Below are 19,800 nucleotides of genomic sequence, written 5' to 3'. Positions count from 1 at the left end.
CCAGTTTGACTAGTGAAGGCCCAGAGTTTTTCACTCCCCAGCATCAGAAAAGATGGGCGGTTGCCCTACAGTTGTCTGTTTTATTAATAAAAGAAACAACACAAAAGAACGATCCAGGTCTCTTTATTATGGATAGCTGGGTGTGGGCAGTAGGAGAAAACTGTCCAGCCCTGAGGCTTTCTCCTGATCCCACCACACAAAGGAACGTCTCAAGTTTCCATTACCTTTCCTCTAAATCCCCACAATACAGGGGGCTCATTCAACACTATTCCCAATGAAAATTCTGGTTGAAGGAATTTCACTGGGATTTGACATTTTCAGGATTAAATTTTGTAATGTCATACATCAAGCCAGAAGGAGCTAAGGAAGAAAGGGTTGTGGAAAAATTCAGGCATCTAACATCAAATTTAATTTAGTCTAGGGTTTGGTGGGCCCAATAAGAATCTTGAAACCACAGACTGGTGATGTCCCAAGTATTGGAGAGCAGTTGGAGAACACCGACCCAATCTTGGAGGGAAACCATTTCCACCTCCATCACAGATCACCCTCTTAGAGAAACAGTTGGCCAGGGCACAGTAGGCCTCCCTGCAGAATGCACCAAGACTCCCTGGATGCTTCTTTAAAATTCAGAAGCAGTCACCCTGCCTGACCCAATCACAGCCAAACAGGAGAAACAAATAAATGGCTAAAGCCTCAGGCAAAGCTCGTCGTTAGAGCAGGATCTGGTGCCAGGAACTGACAGGAAGCAGTGAGAAGGCAGGATTCTATTTGTCCTTCTTGTTCTCTTTATCTGGCACAGCAGTGGGAGTGGGGGCCACAGGCTTCTCCTCTGGGGTACTGTCTCCGCCCTTCGACAGTTTCTTGGCCTGTTGGTATAGCTCATTCAAGTTGAATTCTCGAATTACATTCTCCTATGCAAAAGAGATTAGGCTGTAGGTTGGAAAGCAAAGTTCAGAGTTTGGGAGCAAGAAGTATTTAAACAGTCTAGGAAGGGGTAGAAGCAGATGACAGAAATCTAATCTAGTTTACCTCTAACACTTAAGTGTCCACTAGATGCCAATTACTGTGCCAAGAATTATACCTATATGCAGCTGGCAAAACAATCCTATGAGCCAGGTGTTACTGATGAGGACCCTAATTGCCTACAGATTATATGCACCTCAGATACTGTCTTTATAATTTTTCCTCAGTACTAGCAGCATATAACAAATTTGTTGAGCAAATAAGTGAGGTCTAGGGGTTGAAGAGATGGCTCAGTGGTTAAGAGCACCTACTGCTTTTGTAGAGGGCCCAAGTTCAGTTCCCAGCACCCACGCTGTGTGGCTCACAACTACCTGTAACTCCAGCTCCGGGGGATCCAGAGAGCCTGTACTCACATAGACACATTATCAATACAAACAACCTTATAAACTAGTCCATCCTAAAAACTAGTGGGCAAGTGGCAGAAGTGAAATAAAAAACGCAGATTAAGCTTAAAACCCATCCACTGTTTTACACCCTTCTCCAAACCACCATTTTTTCAGGTACCTCAGAAAAGGTCCAAGAGACAGCCCGTCCTTTCTTGTCAATCTGTGGCCGCCGCATTACCTCCTTCCCACCTTGGAACAGGATCAAGGTAGGAAGTTGTTTCGTGAGGGGTGATGTGCTCACTTTGTACCTACAGGACTCAGAAAGGACTCTGTAAATGCACCTGTATACATCACCTAAACTGGTTTCCTGCTCAGACCCTCAGCCCAGATGTTTACATACCGGGTACTAACATCAGTATATCGTCCAACATCCACCTTCCCAAAATTTAGCCCTGTACAGTTGTACCTGCAAAGATAATTTAACATACTGAGAAATGAAGGAATGAATCAAGGGAAGTGGAAATATAAGTATCTGGGCAAAGGAAAAAGAAACAACTTCAGATGTGCAAACTTCAAGGACAAAAAGAAGAGGGAAGCTACAGCATTCCACTGCACTTCCCTTTGCACTACTCACTTGAGGGACAGGTCAGCATAGATAGGAGCAAATGACTGGCAATCACTAGACCAATTGGCAAAAAACTCCACAATCCAGGTGACCCTCTTGTCCCGCTCCAGTTCTTCCTGCCACAAAAGGGAAGAGAGAATGGGCTGCATTACATGGGCATCTGAGAACGACTCAGATCTTAGTGACGAACTCATCCTGGGCCTTCCTTTTCCCCCTGGATCCCCATAGTGTACCACAATGACACTGACAACTTTGTGGGGTTTTTTTGTTATTTTAGTTTTTTTTTATTGTACTAGGGATTGAACCTAGGGCCTCACACACACTAGACAAGCACTCTACCATAAGCTATATCACCACCAATCTTCTTTTTTGGTTGAGAATGTTAAGTGGCCTTTAAACACCATTTAGGAGACAGGGCAGTGGCTAGCGAATGTAGTCTTAGCTACATGCACCACCATGTAGGTGTGCATCACCATGCCTAGCTTTTTAAACAACTTGTTAAAACTTTTATTATGTTTGTTGTGTGGGTGTGGGCACACGAATGCCATAGCCCATATGTGGGAGTCAATTTTCTTCTAGCACTGCCATACCCAACATTTTTCTTAATTAAAATTTAAAAACTTTGATGTGTCTGAGTGTTTTGCTTGCATATATGTAAGTACACAAACTGCATGCAGTGCCCATGGAGGCCAGAACAGGGTGTCAGATCCCCTGGAATTTGAGTTACAGATGGTTGTTAGCCACCATGTAGGTGTTGGGAAGTAGACCCAGACCCGCTGCAAGAGCACCAAATGCTCTTAACCACTGAGCCATCTCTATAGCCCCTTTATTATTATGTATATATGTGTATATATATGTGTGTGTGTGTGTGTGTGTGTGTGTAAATTTGTGCACGTGCCATGCATGGAGGTCACAGGACAATTCTGTGGAGTGGGTTCTCTCTACCTTTATATGGGTTCCAAGGATTGAATTCAGGTTTTTAGGCCCACTGAACCATCTCATCAGCCTACCAATGTTTCTGGTAAGAAAAGGTCTTGCTATGTAGCCCAGGCTGGCCTAGAACTCACTATGTAGCCCACACTGGCATAAAAGTAGGAGCAGTCTTTCTGCCTCAGCCTCCCAAGTGCTGGGATTATGGATCTAGGTCACCATCCCACCCAGCTCTGATTTCCACTTTGAAGCACTGTCATCACTTTTAGTTTGTGAAGTGAGCACAAAACCAAACCAGAAACCCAAGAGAGAATAGAACACTCACATCAATGGTTTTATCATTGAAGTACTTGATGTACTCAGGGCCCATGTACAGGGGGGGCTTGCAAGTCATCAGGAACACTGAACACAGAGAAAAGACATCAAGGATAAAAACATTCAGGGCCTTTGTAGATTTACTTGCTAACACACTCAGGGATTCAGACACCAAAGAATACACGTCTGGATATATGTAGTTCACCAGCACATTCTCTTCCTCTTACTGTACAGTATAGCTGGGCGTGGTGGTGCATACCTTTAATTCCAGCACTCAGGAGGCAGAGGTAGGTGGATCTCTGTGAGGTCAAGACTGGTGGCCTAGAACTTAATACGTAGACCAGGCTGGCCTCGAACTCATAGAGATCCACTTGCCTCTGCCTGCTTGCGCCTAGAGTATGTGAGAGACTGTGGGGATGTGAGGCTTTATGGGGGCAGGGGGGAGTAAAGGTGTACGTGCCACTACACCCAGCCTCTAGGCAAATTCTTATCACCTGAGCTATATAATTAATTAGGTACAAGATATAAAAGAAGGGTAAAGAGAAGGCTATTTGGATTAGAATCTGATACAATCAAGCCTTTATCAAAGAATTTTATTATTCTGATATAATAACATCAAAGATTTGTGCACGTGCCATGCATGGCACATATGTATTATTATTACATAATAAAAAGCATTTTTCTTACCTATGCAGAGTGTGAGGTACAGCAGGCCCATGCGAATATCCAGGCGAAAGAAAAGAATTGCGTTGGCCACTTTACTAAACATGAAGATGTTGCCTACATGTTGCTCCACGGTGACTGAAACACAGAGGTGTCACAAGTCAGGCTGGGCTGAAGGCTCCTATACCCCACTCTTTGTCCCTCTTCCTGGGGTACTTTGAAATGAGAATGGGAGAGAGGATATAGATGTCCAAGGTCAAACTGAGTCCTGGCATGAAATGTGGCACTAGTTCACTAAATAATGCTACTCCAACGGCATGGACGAAAAAGGCATCTGCAGGGCATTAGGCCTAACCCTGAGCCACTGAAAAGCAGGCTAAGCTTACTGGATCTACGGTTCTTCATCATCACAATGGCACTGAGGAACATCAGGATCTCCACTTCTCTCTGGAATATAGTAAGTGACAAGAATTTGGTGAAAAGGGCTGGTGTAGTGGCGCATGCCTTTAATCCCAACATCAGGAGGCAGAGGCAGGCGGATCTCTGTGAGTTTGACAAGGCCAGCCTGGTCTACATACTGAGTTCCAGGTCAGCCAGTGCTACATAGTTCAAAAAAAAAAAAAAAAAAAAAAAAAAAAAAAAGAATATGGTGAACAGAACTGATGGGGGAGTGGGCAAGACAACCAAATACAAAATAGGAAACTAAAGACACAACTTGGGAGTGGTAACATTAAAAAAAATAACAGGTTGGCTAAGACATAGTGGAACAAACACATCAGAAGAGCTAGCTAGATTCACACTCTACCCGTCAACTGCTGCTGTCTTTCAGCAAATCCCTGAGCTGTGGGTTTTCTCTTTTTTCTTTTCCTCCCTCCTTCCTTCCACCCTTGAGACATGGCCTCACTACCTAGTGCTGGCTGGCCTTAAACTCAAGGCAGTCTTCCTGTCTCAGCCTCTAATCTATATCACTCTCCCACTTGGCTTTTTTTTTTAATTATTTATTTTGTATGTGTGTGCGCACACTCCATAGCACACATGTAGAAGTCAGAGGATGACTCTGGTGAACTGGTTCTCTCCTTCCAGCACGTGGTCCTGGATATCAAACTCAGGTCATCGGGTTTGGCAGCACGTGGCTTTACCTGCTGAGCATCTCACCACCCTTCCTCCAACACTGGTTTTCTTAACTGAATTTTCAAGTACTAGTGTATTAAAGAAGACAGCGGACAAGAGGTTGAGCTGGGCATGGTGCCACATGCCTTTAGTCCCAGCACTTGGGAGGCAGAAGCAGGCGGATGTCTATTCGAGGCCAGCCTGGTGTACATAGTGAGTTCTAGGCCAGCTGGGGCTACTGGGAGACCCTGTCTGGAAAAAGAAAAAAAAAAGCATTGAATAAGGCACAACATGATGTAAAACCATTACATGACAATATAACCAACTCAATGAAGCCCTGATAAAATCATTTTTTCTGGAGCTTTCTTTTTCCCTTTTTTTCTTCTTCTTAGTTCTCTAAAATAGGGTCTCAGTATGTAGCCTAGGCAGGCTTCACACTCTGTGATCCTCTTGCCTCAGCTGCTCAAGTACTGGGGTTCTTTTTTATGGTTCTTTTATGGTTTTTGAGAAAGGGTCTAAGTAGTCTATGCAGGCCTTGAACTTATAATTCTCCTGCCTCAGCTTTCTGAGTGCTGGGATTATAAGCATATACCACCAGACCTGGCTTCCTGGGAAGTTTTCTTTATAGTAGTCCTTCAATGTGGTATCTAGCTATCCTACTTTAAATCAGATCATTTCTGTCTACTGAACATTTACAGTAATGACCATGCACATTTGCTATCATGCCAGAGCTGAGGGGCTTTCAGAGCTCCTTGGCTTCCTATAGATCTTATTTTCTAGAATGAGGAAAGTATAAAACAAGCAGATAAGGTAGACAACAGAGACAAAAAAGATCATTTCAGAGAGTAAGAACCAAAATGAAAATAACAAAGGGAGACAGGCAGATCTCTGTAAGATCAAGGGCAGCCTGGTCTACATAACGAGTCCCAGGCCAGCTGAGGCTACAGGAGTCCATCTCAAAAAGACCCCTCAAAAAAGGCCTCACCATGTTGTCCAAGCTGATCCCAAATCCCAGGGCTCAAGTGATGCTCTCATATCCAAGAAGCTGGAAACGCAGACCACTATGCATGGCATATAGTCCCTACCTACTTTTTTTTTTTTTTTTTTTTTAACTTATTCCCCTGGAACTGGAGCTACAGCCAATTGTTAGCCACCATGTGGTAATCAAACATGGGTTCTCTGCAAGAGTAGCCAGCTGCTCTTAACCACCTAGCCATCTCTCCAGCCCTTTGTCTTTTTTTTTTTTTTTTTTTTTTTTTTTGAGACATTTCCACTATAAAAACCAGGCTAGCCTCAAACTTACCTTAGTATTCCCAGTGCCAATGACCAATGTATAATCAATCATATCCACTTGGTATTGCTACCAGAAATGACTGGCTGTTAGCAAGAGGAGATCTGTATTCTTCCTTTTTGAGCTGTTTTTGTTGTTTTTCAGACAGGCTCTCCCTATGCAGCCCAACCTGGCATCCAACTTGAAAGCAATCCTCCTACCTCTGAGCGGATGGGATTACAGGTGTGTACCACCACGTCTGACCTCCCACACACTCCTTGGTAATTAGAGGTCACAAAAGTGTTCTCTGTTATGATAGTAGGAAAAACATCAGCGTGGGGTTGTGGGGTCACCCAGTTAGTAAGTGCTTGCCTTGGCGGGGGGTTGTGGGGTCACCCGGATGGTAAGTGCTTGCCCTGGCAAGCACAAGAGCCTGAGTTCAATCCCCAGAACCTACAAAAGAGTACCAGGTGTGGGGCTGGGTAAATAGATTAATGGTTAAAATGTTTGCTGTACAAACATGAAAACCCAAGTTCAGATCCCCAGCAGTCATGTGAGAGCTGGCATGACAGTGCACAACTGTAACCCCAGTGCTGAGGGAATGGAAGCAGGTAGATCCCGGGACAATGAAGATAGTCTAGACAAAATGGAGAGCTCCAGGTTGTGAGATCCTGTCTTTAAAGAATTAAGAATGGGGCTGGAGAGATGCCTCAGTAGTTAAGAGTACTAGATGCTCTTGCAGAAGTCCCGGGTTCGAATCCCAGCACCTACATGGTGGCTAATAACCAGCTCTAACTCCAGTTCCAGGGGATCCAACACCCTCTTCTGGCTTCTACAGGCACTGCACCTGGGTGCACTTACATACATGTAGGCACGACACACATAAAATAAAAAATAAAATAAATTTTTAAAAATTAAGTATGGGGCTCAGTGGTTAAGAACGCTGGCTGTTCTTGCAGAGGACCTGGGTTCAATTCCCAGCACCCAAAAGGCAGCTAACAGCCATCTGTAACTCCAGTTCCAGGGGATCTGACACCCTCTTCTGGCCTCCACAAGCACTGCATGCACATGGTGCACTTACATACATTCAGGCAAAACACTCATAGACATAAAATAAAAAATTTTTTTAAGTTAAAAAAAGTTAAGATATAGAGTGACAAAGAAAAACACCTGATATTGCCTGCACATGGTGCACTTATATATATGCAGGCAAAACACTCATATACATCAAATTAAAATAAACCAAAAAAAATTAATTTTTTTAAAAAGCCAAGCATGGTGGTGGACACCTGCACTCCCAGTGCTGGGGAAGCAAAGACAGGAGTCCAGCCTAACTGGTGAGCTCCAAGACAAGAGAGACCAACCACGCCTCAAAGCATGTGTCAGCATTCCTAAAGATCCAACTCCAAAAGGAAGAGGGCTGTGGAGGCCTGGCTTAGTGATTAAGAGCACTTACTGCTCTTGCAGAAGACCCAAGTTCAGTTCCCTGCACCCATGTTGGGCAACTCACTTCGGCCTGTAACTCCAGCTCCAGAGGGATCTGCCACCACTGGCCTCCTCAGGTACCTACATTCATGCAAGCACAGGCACACACACACACACAGAATTTAAAAAAAAACTTTTTAAAAGAAAAAAATAGGCTGGGTCTTCTGTAGCTCAGGCTGCCTTCAAACTTTCTAAGTAGCTGAGAATGACCTGAATTCCTGGTCCTTCTGCCTCCACCTCCAGAGTGCTAAGATCACAGGCATGGGCCCTCCCGTCCACTTCATGTGGCAATGGGAATCTTATGCAATGGCAGACATGGAACCCAGGGCCTCCTACATGCTATGGGGTAATCTACCAACTGAGCTACATCCACAACTCCTTAACACTAAGTAAAGTTTTTAAAAATTCTACTAGACTAATAAAATATTAAAACCTCAAGTATCTTTATATATTTCTTATATATGTTAGACAAGATTGTACAGAGAAATACTATAAAAGGTCTGTATCAGATAAAAATGAGATTTTGGTCATGCATGGTGGTGCACACCTTTAGTCCCAGCACTCAGGAGGCAGAGGCAGGCAGATCTCTGTGATATAGAGGCCAGCTTGACCTACATAGCAAGTTCTAGACCAGCTGGGGTTACAATGAGAGCCTGTCTTAAAAGACAAAAAATAAATAGTAAGTAAATAAATAAATAAAGCCAGGTGTGATGGGTGCAGGCCTCTATTCCTACCACTCGGGAGGCAGAGGCATGTGGATCTCTGAGTTTGAGGACAGTCTGGTCTACATAGGGAGTTCCAGGTCCACTGGGGCTTCAGGGAGACCCTGTCTCAAAAAGACCAAAAAATAATAATAAGATTGTGGGGTTTAAGAGATGGCTCTATGGGTAAAGTGCTTGCTATGCAAAGATGAGGATGAGAGTTACGATCCCTAGCAAATGCCAGGTAAGTGTGGCAGCCCACCTGTACTCCTAACACTTAGGAAGCAGAGACAGGATCCCTGGATGAAGCTGACTAGTTAGACTAGCCAAATCAGCGAACTCTGGGTTAAAGTGAAAGCCACTACCTTAATGTAGAAGGTAGAGAGTGAGCAAGAAAGACACCCAATGAAGGAAGATTGTGATTCAAGCACACTCCGGGTACATTACAAATTCACACCTAGGCTCAGCTACCAAATGCTGCCTTAAAATAATAAGACAAAAGCTCTAGATGTTATGAATTATGGCTCTTTATCAAAGAGCATAAAGCCTCAGCTCATTTTTGGGATGCAATCCCCCTTTCCCTACCCAAGAAGCAGAGTAAGGGGCTCAGGTCAAATTTTTTTATAACGTTTTGTTTCTAAACTTTGTTTTAGTTTCAAGGATCTTATGTGGCCCAGGCTGACCCCCAAGTCCTTATGGAACTTCACCTCCACCTCCCAAGTGTGAAATTACAGGTATGTACTACCAAGCTGACCTTTTTACAATATATTTTCCTTTCCAATAAGCCTCAAATTTTTATTCTATTTTGCATCTTCAGGATGTAATTAACATAGACTGCATTCTGGAAATATTTACCAAATTAAGACACAGGCCAATGTGGTGGTATACACATGCAAGAGGAATCCCAAAAGTTCAACCCTAGCCTAGTGTACAGAATGAGACCTGTTAAAAAACAAAAAAAGACAATGCGGGTCCAGTCTCTATACAGGTGGGTTTCCCCTGAAAAAAAAAAAAAAAAAAAAAAAAAAAAAATTCCAGGAAAAGAAAAAAGTTCCAGGACTAGCCAGTGTAAAGCAGAGATGGGTTTTGTTTTGTTTTTTTGTAAAGCTATTTTAATATGGGCTTAAAAGAGAAAGAACGACCCTAAAGAGCATGACTATGCTCCTCTGAGAAAGGCATACACTCCATTTTCCTAACAATATGTGACTGTGGAGGAATTTGAGGTGGATATTTTCAAAGGGTAGCTGAGAAACAAATGAGATCACAGGGTGGCTTTTTTTAAGGTTTATTTTACTTTTTTATTATTGGGGGATATGAGCATATATGAGTGTCAGATCCTCTGGAGCTGGAGCTACAGGCCTGTGTGACTGCTCAACGGGGATGCTGGGAATTGAACTTTGATCCTCTGGGAGAGCAGTATGGGCTCTTTAACCCCTAAGCCATCTCTGCAGCCTACAACGGGGAGGCTCTTAGAGAGGCTCTTGAGGGGCACTTGGTAGGCTTACAATTGATAAGGTCAAACTCTGAATCACAGGAGTGCAGGGAGGTAGAATATCTTGAATGTAAACAAAGTTAACAAACTTGTTTGAAAGTCCCTGAAAATGTCTGGGGAAAGGCATGAAGCCCTGCGCAAGGTCATAAATAAACACATTCAAGCCTTAAGTCATTGCTATTTTAACATAAAAGATCCGTATGCAAAAGGATTAGCTTTATGTCACAACCTTCACAGCAAAGGTTAATTGCGTTGGAATTCCTGCTTCTCAGACAGTGAGGAGATTCTCTCCCTCCGAATGTCCTTGTAAATCTTCCCTGTCCTATCCTGCCTCAGAAGGGCAGTGTGTGTAGGCAACTGTGGCCAGAGTAGTCCGGTGGGCGCTTTTCCATCGGAGGCATTTGTCTCAGAAGCGACCTTTGCCGGGCTATCAGACAATTTAATTCAGTTAGACAGCAAGCTCCTAATTGCACCGAGACCAGTTTGTCAATTTTTTCTTAATTAAAAACGAGATTACTACTACTCGCCCTGTCTCCCTCACTGGCTCTTCCCGGGCTTCGCATCAGGGCTGTCAGCTAGTATACTTCGGCCGGGGCGTCCCGGAAAGGGCTGAACCCCTCCTCTCAGATGCACCTGCAGGGCAGGGATGCTCAAGGTCGTGGGCTGAGGCAGGGGGCGCTCACCCAGTCGAAGTCGCACGGGTTGCCATCTTCGCGCTGCGTGGGAAGACCCTGGCAAATAGGTGGCAGTTTCCGCACGAGGAGGAAAGCAGCAGAGAGCAGGGCCGACAGAAGGCAGTAGGGTCGAGCCAGCCATCGGGAAAGCCGCGGCACCGAGTACACAAGCGCTATCAGAGGCGCCAGGACCGCCATCTTCTCGGCCTGCAGCCGGGCGCTCGGAAGGTCCCACTCCGCCCGTCGAGCGCTCCAGTGAGACGTCTATTGGGCCAAATCGCAGCCGCACCGCCTCTGGACCCGGATGTAGACCTCTCATTGGATGGCTAGGTCAGAGGCGGGACTTGAGAGCCTACTGGGCCTTGTGGCTGTCGCTTTTCCATCAGAGTAGAGCCGAGCTATCCGAGAATACGGTTAGCTAGCACTTCCTGGACGTTCTCACAGAGCGACGGAAGTAATTCCGGAAGAGGGTGGGCGGGGCCTGACGGATCCAATGATAGGAAGCGCCCAGAAGAAGAGGGCGGTACCCTGGGAAAGTAATGTCCAATGAAAATCTTTAACGGCAGATCGGCGGCAGCTCCGGGGCCGAGACTACGATGGAGAATTTCTCGGCGCTGTTTGGAGCTCACGCTGACCCCCCACCGCCCCCAAGCGCCCTGGGCTTCGGACCCGGAAAGCCTCCCCCGCCACCCCCACCTCCTCCAGGAGGGGGACCCGGCACGGCCCCGCCGCCAACTGCCACCTCGGTCCCCACGGACGCCGACAAGTCGTCGGCTGGATGCGGCCCCTTTTACCTAATGCGGGAACTGCCAGGTGAGGAGTGGGACAGACCGACCAATCCCATCGTAGATTATGCAATGGCTGTGGCTAGCAGCCCGGGCGGGAGGTGAGAGGTAACCTAGGCAATGCGTGACCAGTGGGGCTCAGAGTCCGAAGAATTTAGGATTCTCACCTCTAAGGAATGGCTTGATTTCCTGGGATGGATAAGGGTTGGGCGTGCATATTTGGGACGACCTTCCTATGTAAATCCGGGTTCTGTTAACGTTTGGAACTCGGGAAACAGGATTTAACATCCCTGGAGACCGTTAAGAGTCTAGTTTAAAGTCTGACACAGACTTGTTGGTTTGTAGCAAACTGCCTTCCTTATCAGGGACTCCGCGATTCACCTGTTAAAAAACAGAATTAGAACTAAACCAGTTCTTGGAATTCTTTCAGTTATTTGGAGACTGGGGGTGTGAGCTATTGCTAGGATATATTAAGATCAGCTTTCACGCTAAGTAAAAAAATATTTCGTTGCGCATTTACAGTACATCCAAGCCCTGTTTCAAAAACTGGAGATACCGTGTGAACAAGACTGATAAAATCTTTGTCTTTTACATATCAGTAGTACAGGTAAAGCGCAAAGAGACCATAACTGAGCAGAACCACTTCAGCTGGAGTGAACACAGAATCTTCTCTGAGTAGGTAGCATTTGAGTATAAACAAAGAGCCAGCCGTGGATAGACAGGAGGGAAATACTTCTAGATATAAGAAACAACATCCTACTGTGGGAAAAAAGCTTGGGTGTGTCTGAGGGAAAGAAGACCCACTGGATTCCAGTAAATCAAACAAGTCCAATAGTGGTAGGAGATACAAAGAGAGAGGTAGGCAGAGGCCTTTATAAGGCAGTATAAGGTGTTTGAAATTTAAAGGGAAGCCATTTCAACATAGTGTGAAATGATCGTCTGTTGAGTCTCAAGTATTCAAACAGGAACATGAGGAAGGAAAGTGGGTAACCAGAAGTTACTAGTTCAGGAAAGAGATGATGGTTTTAACCAGATCTTAATAGTCGTGAACCAAATGGATTCAGGGTCCATGTTAGAGGCAGAGCTTCCTGGAATTAAAAATTGAATATAAAAGAGAAGGAAGTTGGGTGTGGTAGCTCACTGGCTTAATCCTTGCAGAAGAGACAATCAGATCTCTGTAAATTAGATGCCAGTCTGGTCTACATAGTGAGTTCCAGGCTACCCAGTGTTACATAGTAAGACCCTGGCTTTAAAAAAAAAATTAGAGGGCTGGAGAGATGGCTCAGTGGTTAAGAACACTGGTGGTTCTTGCAGAAGACCCAGGTTTGAATCCCAGCACCTACATGGCAGCTAACAACTGTCTGTAACTCCAGTCCCAGGGGATCCAACAGCCTCTTCTGACCTCCATGGGCATTGCACAACACAAGTGCACTTACCTACATGCAGGCGATACATGAATACACATAAAATAAAATAAAATAAAAAATAATAAAATTAGAGAAAGGAAGGGCTAGAGAAACAGCTCAATGTCTTATAGGGAGGCGATAGCAATCTGAGAGTAGGAAGTTATGAAAAGAATAAATTTGAGGAGCTGGAAATTAAGAGCTGTCCTGAACATGCTAAGTCTTCAAGGATTTGATGTGGTAGTACACCCATAATTCCAGCACTTGGGAGGTGGAAGGCAGGAGGATCAGAAGTTGAAGGCCAACCTGTCTCCAAAAAATAAAGTTTTCAAGATGTTATCAATACATAACAGTATTTAGTACTTATTGTAGCCCTTTAAGATAGGTATTATCTGTATTGTATAATTGAAAAACTAAAGAATAAAGAGGTTGACTGTGTTTTAGTGATACATTATATAGAACAGGCCAGCCTTAGCCTCACTGAGATCCACCTGCTTCTGCATATTAAAAGGGTGTGCCACCGCACTTTTTTCACACTGTTTTTTTCTTTGTTTTTGTTTTGATTTTGTTGGTGGTTTTTTGAGACAGGGTCTTAATACATAGCCCCAGCAGGCTTGGAAGTTGCTGTGTAGATAGACCAGGCTGGCCTCAAACTGACAGAGATCCACCTGCCTCTACCTCCTGATTGCACCACCCAGGCCAGCTTTCCATCAGTTTCTTAATCTTTCTTTTGCTTTATTCTTTTCTCTTTTTTTTATTTTTTAAAGGTAGGGTCTCTCTGTAGCCACATCTGGCCTCGATCTCACAGAGATCCACTCGCCTCTGCCTCCCAACCGCAGGGAATAAAGGCAGGCACCACCACACCCAGCTACCTATTCTAATTGTACCAATTGTACCTATTTATGTGAATCGCTTGACAAAGACTGACTATATGTTCTGAGAATGTTGGGAGCCAGAGAAGGATGGTGTGAGACTAATAAACCTGGTTGGATTTTTTGGGTTTTTTTTTCTTCGGTCTTTTTGAGACAGGTTCTCTCTGTAGCCCCAGCTGGCCTGGAATTCACTATGTAGACCAGGCTGGCCTTGAACTCAGAGATCCCCCTGCCTCTGCCTCCCAAGTGCTGGGATTAAAGGCATGCACCACCACACCTGGCCATAAACCTGGTTTTTTAAGAAGCATTATAATTCATTAGGGAGATGGTTGAATAGTACATGTATTTTTTGGTTTGGTTTTTTTTTTTTTTTTTGGTTTTTTTTAAGCAGGGTCTCCCTGTAAGCCCCAGCTGTTCTGGAACTCACTATGTAGACCAGGCTGGCCTTGAACTCACAGAGATCCGCCTGCCTCTGCCTCCCAAGTGCTGGGACTACAGGCGTGCACCACACCTGGCAGTACTTATATTTCTTGTCAGGGTCAATCTCATTACTTTGTGGTCATGCCTCACATGTCTTAGAGAACAGTATTAAAAACTACCTGATAGGAGTTGGAGTGGTTACAAGTATTGGCTGTTTTTGCAGAGGACCCAGTTCAGTTCCGGGCACCAACATGGTGGCTAACAACCATTCCTAACTCCTGTTCCCAGGGATCTGGTGTCCTCTTCTGCCTCCGTAGGCATTGAATGCATGGGTACACTTATATATATGCAGGCAAAACATTCATGCACATAAAAATAATTTTCAAAATGTGTTGTTAGCCAAAAATGACAACAAAACTAAACCTTGAAGAAGAATGTATATAGCTGAACAAAATTAGAATTTTCCTTAAAGGAACCAGTATTGAAGTTTGTTTCTTTTATGTTTTCCCAGGAGATAGATCCATTTGGATAGATTAGAATTTGCATGTAAGAGTAGTGGTTGAAGCCGGGAGTGGTGGCGTATGCCTTTAATCCCAGCACTTGGGAGGCAGAGGCAGGCAGATCTCTGTGAGTTCAAGGTAATATATATATAATTTTGGAGTATGCAAGGAAATGACCCAAAGCTTAAAAAGTTTTGGTAAAAAAAAAAAAAAAAAAAAAAAAAAAAGAGTAGTGGTTGATTAGGCTCCAAAGCTAAGTTGAAGTAAAAATATGATTAAAGGGTTGGGGATGTAGCTCAGTTGATAGGGTGCTTGCTTAGTGTGCATGAAGTCCTGTATTCAGTCCTCACACCACACAAACCAGGCATGCTGTATATCTACAATTCCCACACTTGGGAGGTATAGGTAGGAGGATCAGGCATTCAAGGTCATCCTTAGCTTTGTAACAAATTCGAGGCTAGTTTTGGCTACATGAATCCCTGTCTCAAAAAAAAGTATTAGGCCCAAGTACCAAAGGAATTCCAGTGGTTTCTATTTTGTTTTCAATGCCGAGAGTCACACTCAGGGCCTTGCACATGCTACACAAGGTCTACCACAGAGCCACAACCCTAGCACCACTGAGATTGTTTTAACTAAGATTACATTCCAAAACTACAGAGTTTGAATACCAAAAACTGAACTAGAGAAGCCATTGCGAGAAAGAAAAATTGGATTCTGCATGTAATTAACAAATTGGGAATTCAAGATTTCTTTTCAAAAGTCAGGGATTTGAGGGAGGTTTATAAATAAATAATTATAATTTTCACAGAATAGTCAAACTAGTTCAAATAGAAGTTGAACTCACGTTTACTTATTTAAAAACAATTTTTTTTGAGACAGGGTGTCATGTAACTGAGGAAAACCATAAATTCTTGATCTCCCTGCCTCTGCCTTCTAAATGCTGGGATTGCTAGTATGGGCCACTTCAGTCATCTTGAACTCTTTTCTTAGAGGTTATAGAATGCACCAAGTACCTTCTCACCTGAGCCTTAAACCTAAGCATCTGGAAGGAGTTGTTGGGGGATCAGATTATAATGGCAAGAGACAGTGCCCAAAGTTATAAGGAGAGATACTATAATGCTGAGTAGCCCAACACTATAGTAGACCAGTCTTCTGAGTCATTTGACAGTAACAAGAATGAAATAGGTGAAGGCCTAGGCATGCAGAGGAAAAGTACTTATTTCTGGAAGATTTAGAGTAACAAGTGCAGTGTGGTGGGCACTAGCTGTGCACGAATGAACAAGACCCTGTCTCTGCTGTCAAGGGGCTCACAGTTCAGAGCCTGAGCTTTTCCAGTGAATGACTGTAAACAAGCCACATTTGTTATTTTTACTTTGTATGTTGTCATAAGGGTTGTAGGTTAGATATTTCTTCTTTTGCTACTTGAGACACTGGTGTGTTTATATATTTTGGAAAAGTAAGCCATGTAGTATTTATATTGGCAGTGCCTTGCATGTATATATTTTATATTTTTTTCAATGAGCATTATTATCCCATTACACATGTAAAAGGAGGGCATAGAGCTCAGCCAGTAACAGGCAGTATTAGAATTCTAGTTGCGGGGCTGGAGAGATGGCTCAGTGGTTAAGAGCACTGACTGCTCTTGCGGAGGACCTGGGTTCAGTTCCCAGCACCCACATGGTGGCTATGAACCATCCTTAACTCCAGTTCCAGGGGAATCCGAAGCCCTCTTCTGACCTTCACGGCATTGCACAACTCAGGAGCACTCACATACATGCAGACAATACACTCATACACATAAAAAAATAAATAAATAATATTTTTTTTAAAAAGATGGGGGCTGGAGAGATGGCTCAGCAGTTAAGAGCAGTTGTTCTTGCAGAAGACCTGGGTTCGAATTCCAGCACCCACGTGGCAGCTAACAACTGTTCATAACTCCAGTTCCAGGAGGTCCGACAGCTTCAGTCCTCTGTGGGCACTGCACGACACGGGTGCACTTACCTACATGCAGGCAATACATGCATACACATAAAATTTTAAAAATAATAAAATTTTTAAAAAAAGAATTCTAGTTGCTCATCTTCTGAATGACCAACTAGACAAAGCATTACTTGGTATCATGGAGAATAAACATGTTGGTAACAAGGCAGTCACAGCTACCAAAATCTCCTGTGTTTTCCTATACAAAGGTGACTGGTGTTTCTTCCTATTAAATAAAGCCAGGCATGGTGGTACTCACCTATAACCCCAGCACTCAGGAGGATAAGGCAGGAGGATTGCCACAAGTTTGAAGCCAGCCATAGCTGTATCAATAAAATAAGTAAATAACAGTATTAGTCCTTGACATGACCCTCATACCAGTGCATCTATTTGATGTTTCGCATAGTTTTAACTGAGCTTTGAGGTTCTGTTACCCTGATCATGGCAGAGATTCTAAGATATTTTATGAAAACCACTCAGGACAGTGTTCAATACAGTGTTGTATAAGTACAAGAATAAGACTCTGGTTAGTCCAGGAGCGTTTTCTTCAGTTTCCATCTCTGCCTTTCTGTTTCTCTGTTCTACAGTAAAATAATTCTGTGTTGATTGTAGGTCATTGACTTGGAGGTAGAGACAGGATTTCACTACATATAGGCCAGGCTAACCTTGAACTCAAGACTGCCCTCCTGCCTCAGCCTCCTGAGTACTCGAATTACAGGCTTTACTGGTATGCATCACCACCCTGGCTATCATGTTATTTCATTTTTAGTGTCCCTTATCTGAATGTATAGGACCAGAAGTACTTCAAATTTTACAGTTTTTCAGATTTCGGGATATTTGAATAGTTTTTACCAGTTAATCATCCCTAACCCAAAAATCTAAAGTGTGGGATACTTCAAAATCTGAAACTATTTGAGTGTTGGAACTCAATTAGTTTCAGGTTTTCAGGGATATTCAAACTATAAAATTTGTTTTTGTTTTTTTACTTTAGAAATAGTTTAAAAAATTTGTAATTCTCATTAAATAGATTTCTTATTTACATTCAGGTGTGGTCCTCGATTTTCCCTCTGGGTCAGTGACATTCTCTACTTTTGGTACTAACTTCTCATTATGACTATGTTTTTTAGGTAGCACAGAGCTGACAGGCAGCACCAATCTAATCACACACTACAATCTGGAACAGGCCTATAATAAATTCTGTGGGAAGAAGGTGAAGGAGAAACTAAGTAACTTCTTGCCTGACCTGCCAGGGATGATTGATCTGCCTGGTTCCCATGATAACAGCAGTCTCCGCTCCCTCATTGAGAAGCCTCCTATTCTTGGTGGTTCTTTTAATCCTATCACAGGGACCATGCTGTCTGGCTTCCGCCTCCACACTGGCCCGGTGAGTCCCCTTTTAGGAAGGAAGTAAATGGGGAGGCCTAAATGGCATGGAGGTAGTTGTAGTTATCTGTCCAAGTCTGTTCCTTCATCATTTACTAAGCAGAACAGATGAAGGGAGCAGAGGATTTCCTCTACTCACCTGGATTCTCCTTCGGTTCCCTCAGTTGCCAGAGCAGTGTCGTCTGATGCACATTCAGCCTCCCAAGAAGAAGAACAAGCATAAGCACAAACAGAGCCGAACCCAGGATCCTGTCCCCCCAGGTAAGCAGCTATTCTAGTCAAAGCAAGAATACTCATCCAAGTCTGGCTTGGCCTTCAGTTAAACCTACTTAAAGTTCTTTGGTAACAGCCCTGGATTCCCAAATTTTCCTGAAGAAGAAACTGATGTATTAGATGGAGTCTCTTGGGCAAGTAAGACTTGGCACTGGGGCTTTAGCAGCACCTCTGTATCCTTTCTGGCTACTTGAAAAAAAAGTAGTTGCCTCCGATAGGAAGTTTTAGCTCAACAAGTTATAGGCACCTAATATCTCCTACAGAAACACCATCTGATTCAGACCACAAGAAGAAGAAAAAGAAAAAAGAGGAGGATCCTGAACGAAAAAGGAAGAAGAAAGAGAAAAAGAAAAAGAAGGTAAGGTAGAGGGCTGTTGTCGAAGCTCAGAGAGCTTTCTATCTTACCCTTAAGTAGAGCCTTTGCCTCAAGCTGGACCCAACACTAAAGCCCAGGGCAAGTTTTTTTCTTGTAGAATGCTGGCCACAGCTTTTCTGTTTTTTTGGAGATACCAGGGACTGAACTAGGGCATCACTTATGGTAGGCAAGTTCACCACTGCAGTCCACCTTATTATTTTTGTTTGTTCTTGTAATTTTTGAGACAGGGTTTCACTGAGTTGCCCGGGCAAAACTTGAAATTGCAATCCTTTCGCCTCAGCCTTTCAAGTAGCTGGGGTTACAGGTCTTGCACCAGCAGGCCTATGCTTTCATTCCTAAATGTTCTAACCCCCTTTTGTCTCCTCCAGAACCGACATAGTCCAGACCACCCAGGTATGGGCAGCTCCCAGGCCAGCAGCAGCAGCAGCCTCCGTTAACAGGACCACTGGACTCTGCCAGGATGCCTTTCCTGTTGTACTGAACCTGCTGACCAAAGCTGCCTTCCAGGGTTTTGGACACTGCCTGGGGGAATCCGCAGCTGGGATAGGCCAGCTCTGCTGTGCTCGATTGTGATTGATACATGTCAGACGAGCCCGTGTTTTTAAGGTTCAGCCCAGTTGGCTTTCTCCTGGACATCCCTTCCTCTCACAGGAAGCTTATTTTTTTCTCTCCCCATCTTTTATGCAATTTGTCTGATTTCAGAATTTCATTTGTTAGTTTTTCTTTTTTTTTTTTTTTAAAAAAAGCATTTAACAGACTGGCTAGTGTGGCTGCCTGTTAAGAGGTAAGTGCCTTTCTATGAATCAGGGTTTAAGACAAGGCATTACTAGGATAGAGATTTGGATCTTGCCATTACATTTTCTAAGCAGGCAAGGAAACCAAAATCAGATTGGAGAACATGGTCTGAAAGTAAGGCAGAGTTTGCTGATGCTTTTCCACAGCAAACAAAATATCTCTGCCCATTATGTTCAGAGCCAAGTGCCTGAATGATCTTCAACCTCTATCAGAAAAGCTGATTTTAAGGTTCAGCCATGTATTCCAGGTCAATTTTGTGTTGAAACAGAATAGGGAACTGTAAAAACATCCAGTCACCAGTATATTTCAGCAAGATTGGTTCTTGGGCCACAAAGCTGTTTTTCCCATGTCCCTCTCCCTGTGTTCTAGAGATTGGACACTAAGCCTTGTGTATGCTCG

At 43.8% G+C, this 19,800-nt stretch overlaps 2 protein-coding genes across 4 annotated transcripts; one reads left to right on the top strand and one right to left on the bottom strand.

The window, feature by feature from the left end:
- Positions 1-107: 107 nt before the first annotated feature.
- Tmx2 (thioredoxin related transmembrane protein 2) lies at positions 108-10,979 on the bottom strand. 3 transcript variants are annotated; one of them, XM_008836163.2, is made up of 8 exons: positions 10,624-10,934; positions 4,269-4,329; positions 3,907-4,020; positions 3,230-3,306; positions 1,984-2,090; positions 1,750-1,815; positions 1,528-1,657; positions 108-911 (listed from the first exon to the last, which is right to left on the bottom strand). In XM_008836163.2, the coding sequence occupies exons 1-8, from the start codon at positions 10,810-10,812 to the stop codon at positions 765-767; spliced, it is 891 nt and encodes a 296-aa protein (XP_008834385.1). In that variant the 5' UTR covers positions 10,813-10,934; the 3' UTR covers positions 108-764. The 3 variants fall into 3 exon arrangements, with proteins under 3 accessions (XP_008834385.1, XP_008834384.1, XP_029420802.1); XM_008836162.2 differs by lacking the exon at positions 4,269-4,329 and having other exon boundaries at positions 10,624-10,979; XM_029564942.1 differs by lacking the exon at positions 108-911 and having other exon boundaries at positions 1,565-1,657; positions 1,761-1,815; positions 10,624-10,911.
- On the top strand, positions 6,268-19,673 carry Med19 (mediator complex subunit 19). The gene is made up of 7 exons (XM_008836158.3): positions 6,268-6,505; positions 9,102-9,182; positions 11,181-11,427; positions 17,702-17,958; positions 18,122-18,218; positions 18,494-18,588; positions 18,975-19,673. The coding sequence occupies exons 1-7, from the start codon at positions 6,494-6,496 to the stop codon at positions 19,041-19,043; spliced, it is 858 nt and encodes a 285-aa protein (XP_008834380.2). The 5' UTR covers positions 6,268-6,493; the 3' UTR covers positions 19,044-19,673.
- Positions 19,674-19,800: the final 127 nt, after the last annotated feature.

The sequence above is a fragment of the Nannospalax galili genome, unplaced genomic scaffold, assembly GCF_000622305.1.
Source record: "Nannospalax galili isolate Female #2095 unplaced genomic scaffold, S.galili_v1.0 scaffold337, whole genome shotgun sequence".
Classification (NCBI taxonomy): Eukaryota; Metazoa; Chordata; class Mammalia; order Rodentia; family Spalacidae; genus Nannospalax; species Nannospalax galili.
Note: the sequence above shows the minus strand (reverse complement) of the source record. Positions and strands in the feature narration are given on the sequence as shown.

Coding starts and splice junctions, on each gene's coding strand:
- Med19 (XM_008836158.3), top strand. Junction 11,428..17,701: donor CCTAATGCGGGAACTGCCAG/GTGAGGAGTGGG, acceptor TATGTTTTTTAG/GTAGCACAGAGCTGACAGGC. Junction 17,959..18,121: donor TCCGCCTCCACACTGGCCCG/GTGAGTCCCCTT, acceptor CGGTTCCCTCAG/TTGCCAGAGCAGTGTCGTCT.
- Tmx2 (XM_008836162.2), bottom strand. CDS start 10,933: ATGAGAGGTCTACATCCGGGTCCAGAGGCGGTGCGGCTGCGATTTGGC. Junction 4,021..10,623: donor ACCCGTGCGACTTCGACTGG/GTGAGCGCCCCC, acceptor TCTGTGTTTCAG/TCACCGTGGAGCAACATGTA. Junction 3,307..3,906: donor GTACCTCACACTCTGCATAG/GTAAGAAAAATG, acceptor CTCTGTGTTCAG/TGTTCCTGATGACTTGCAAG.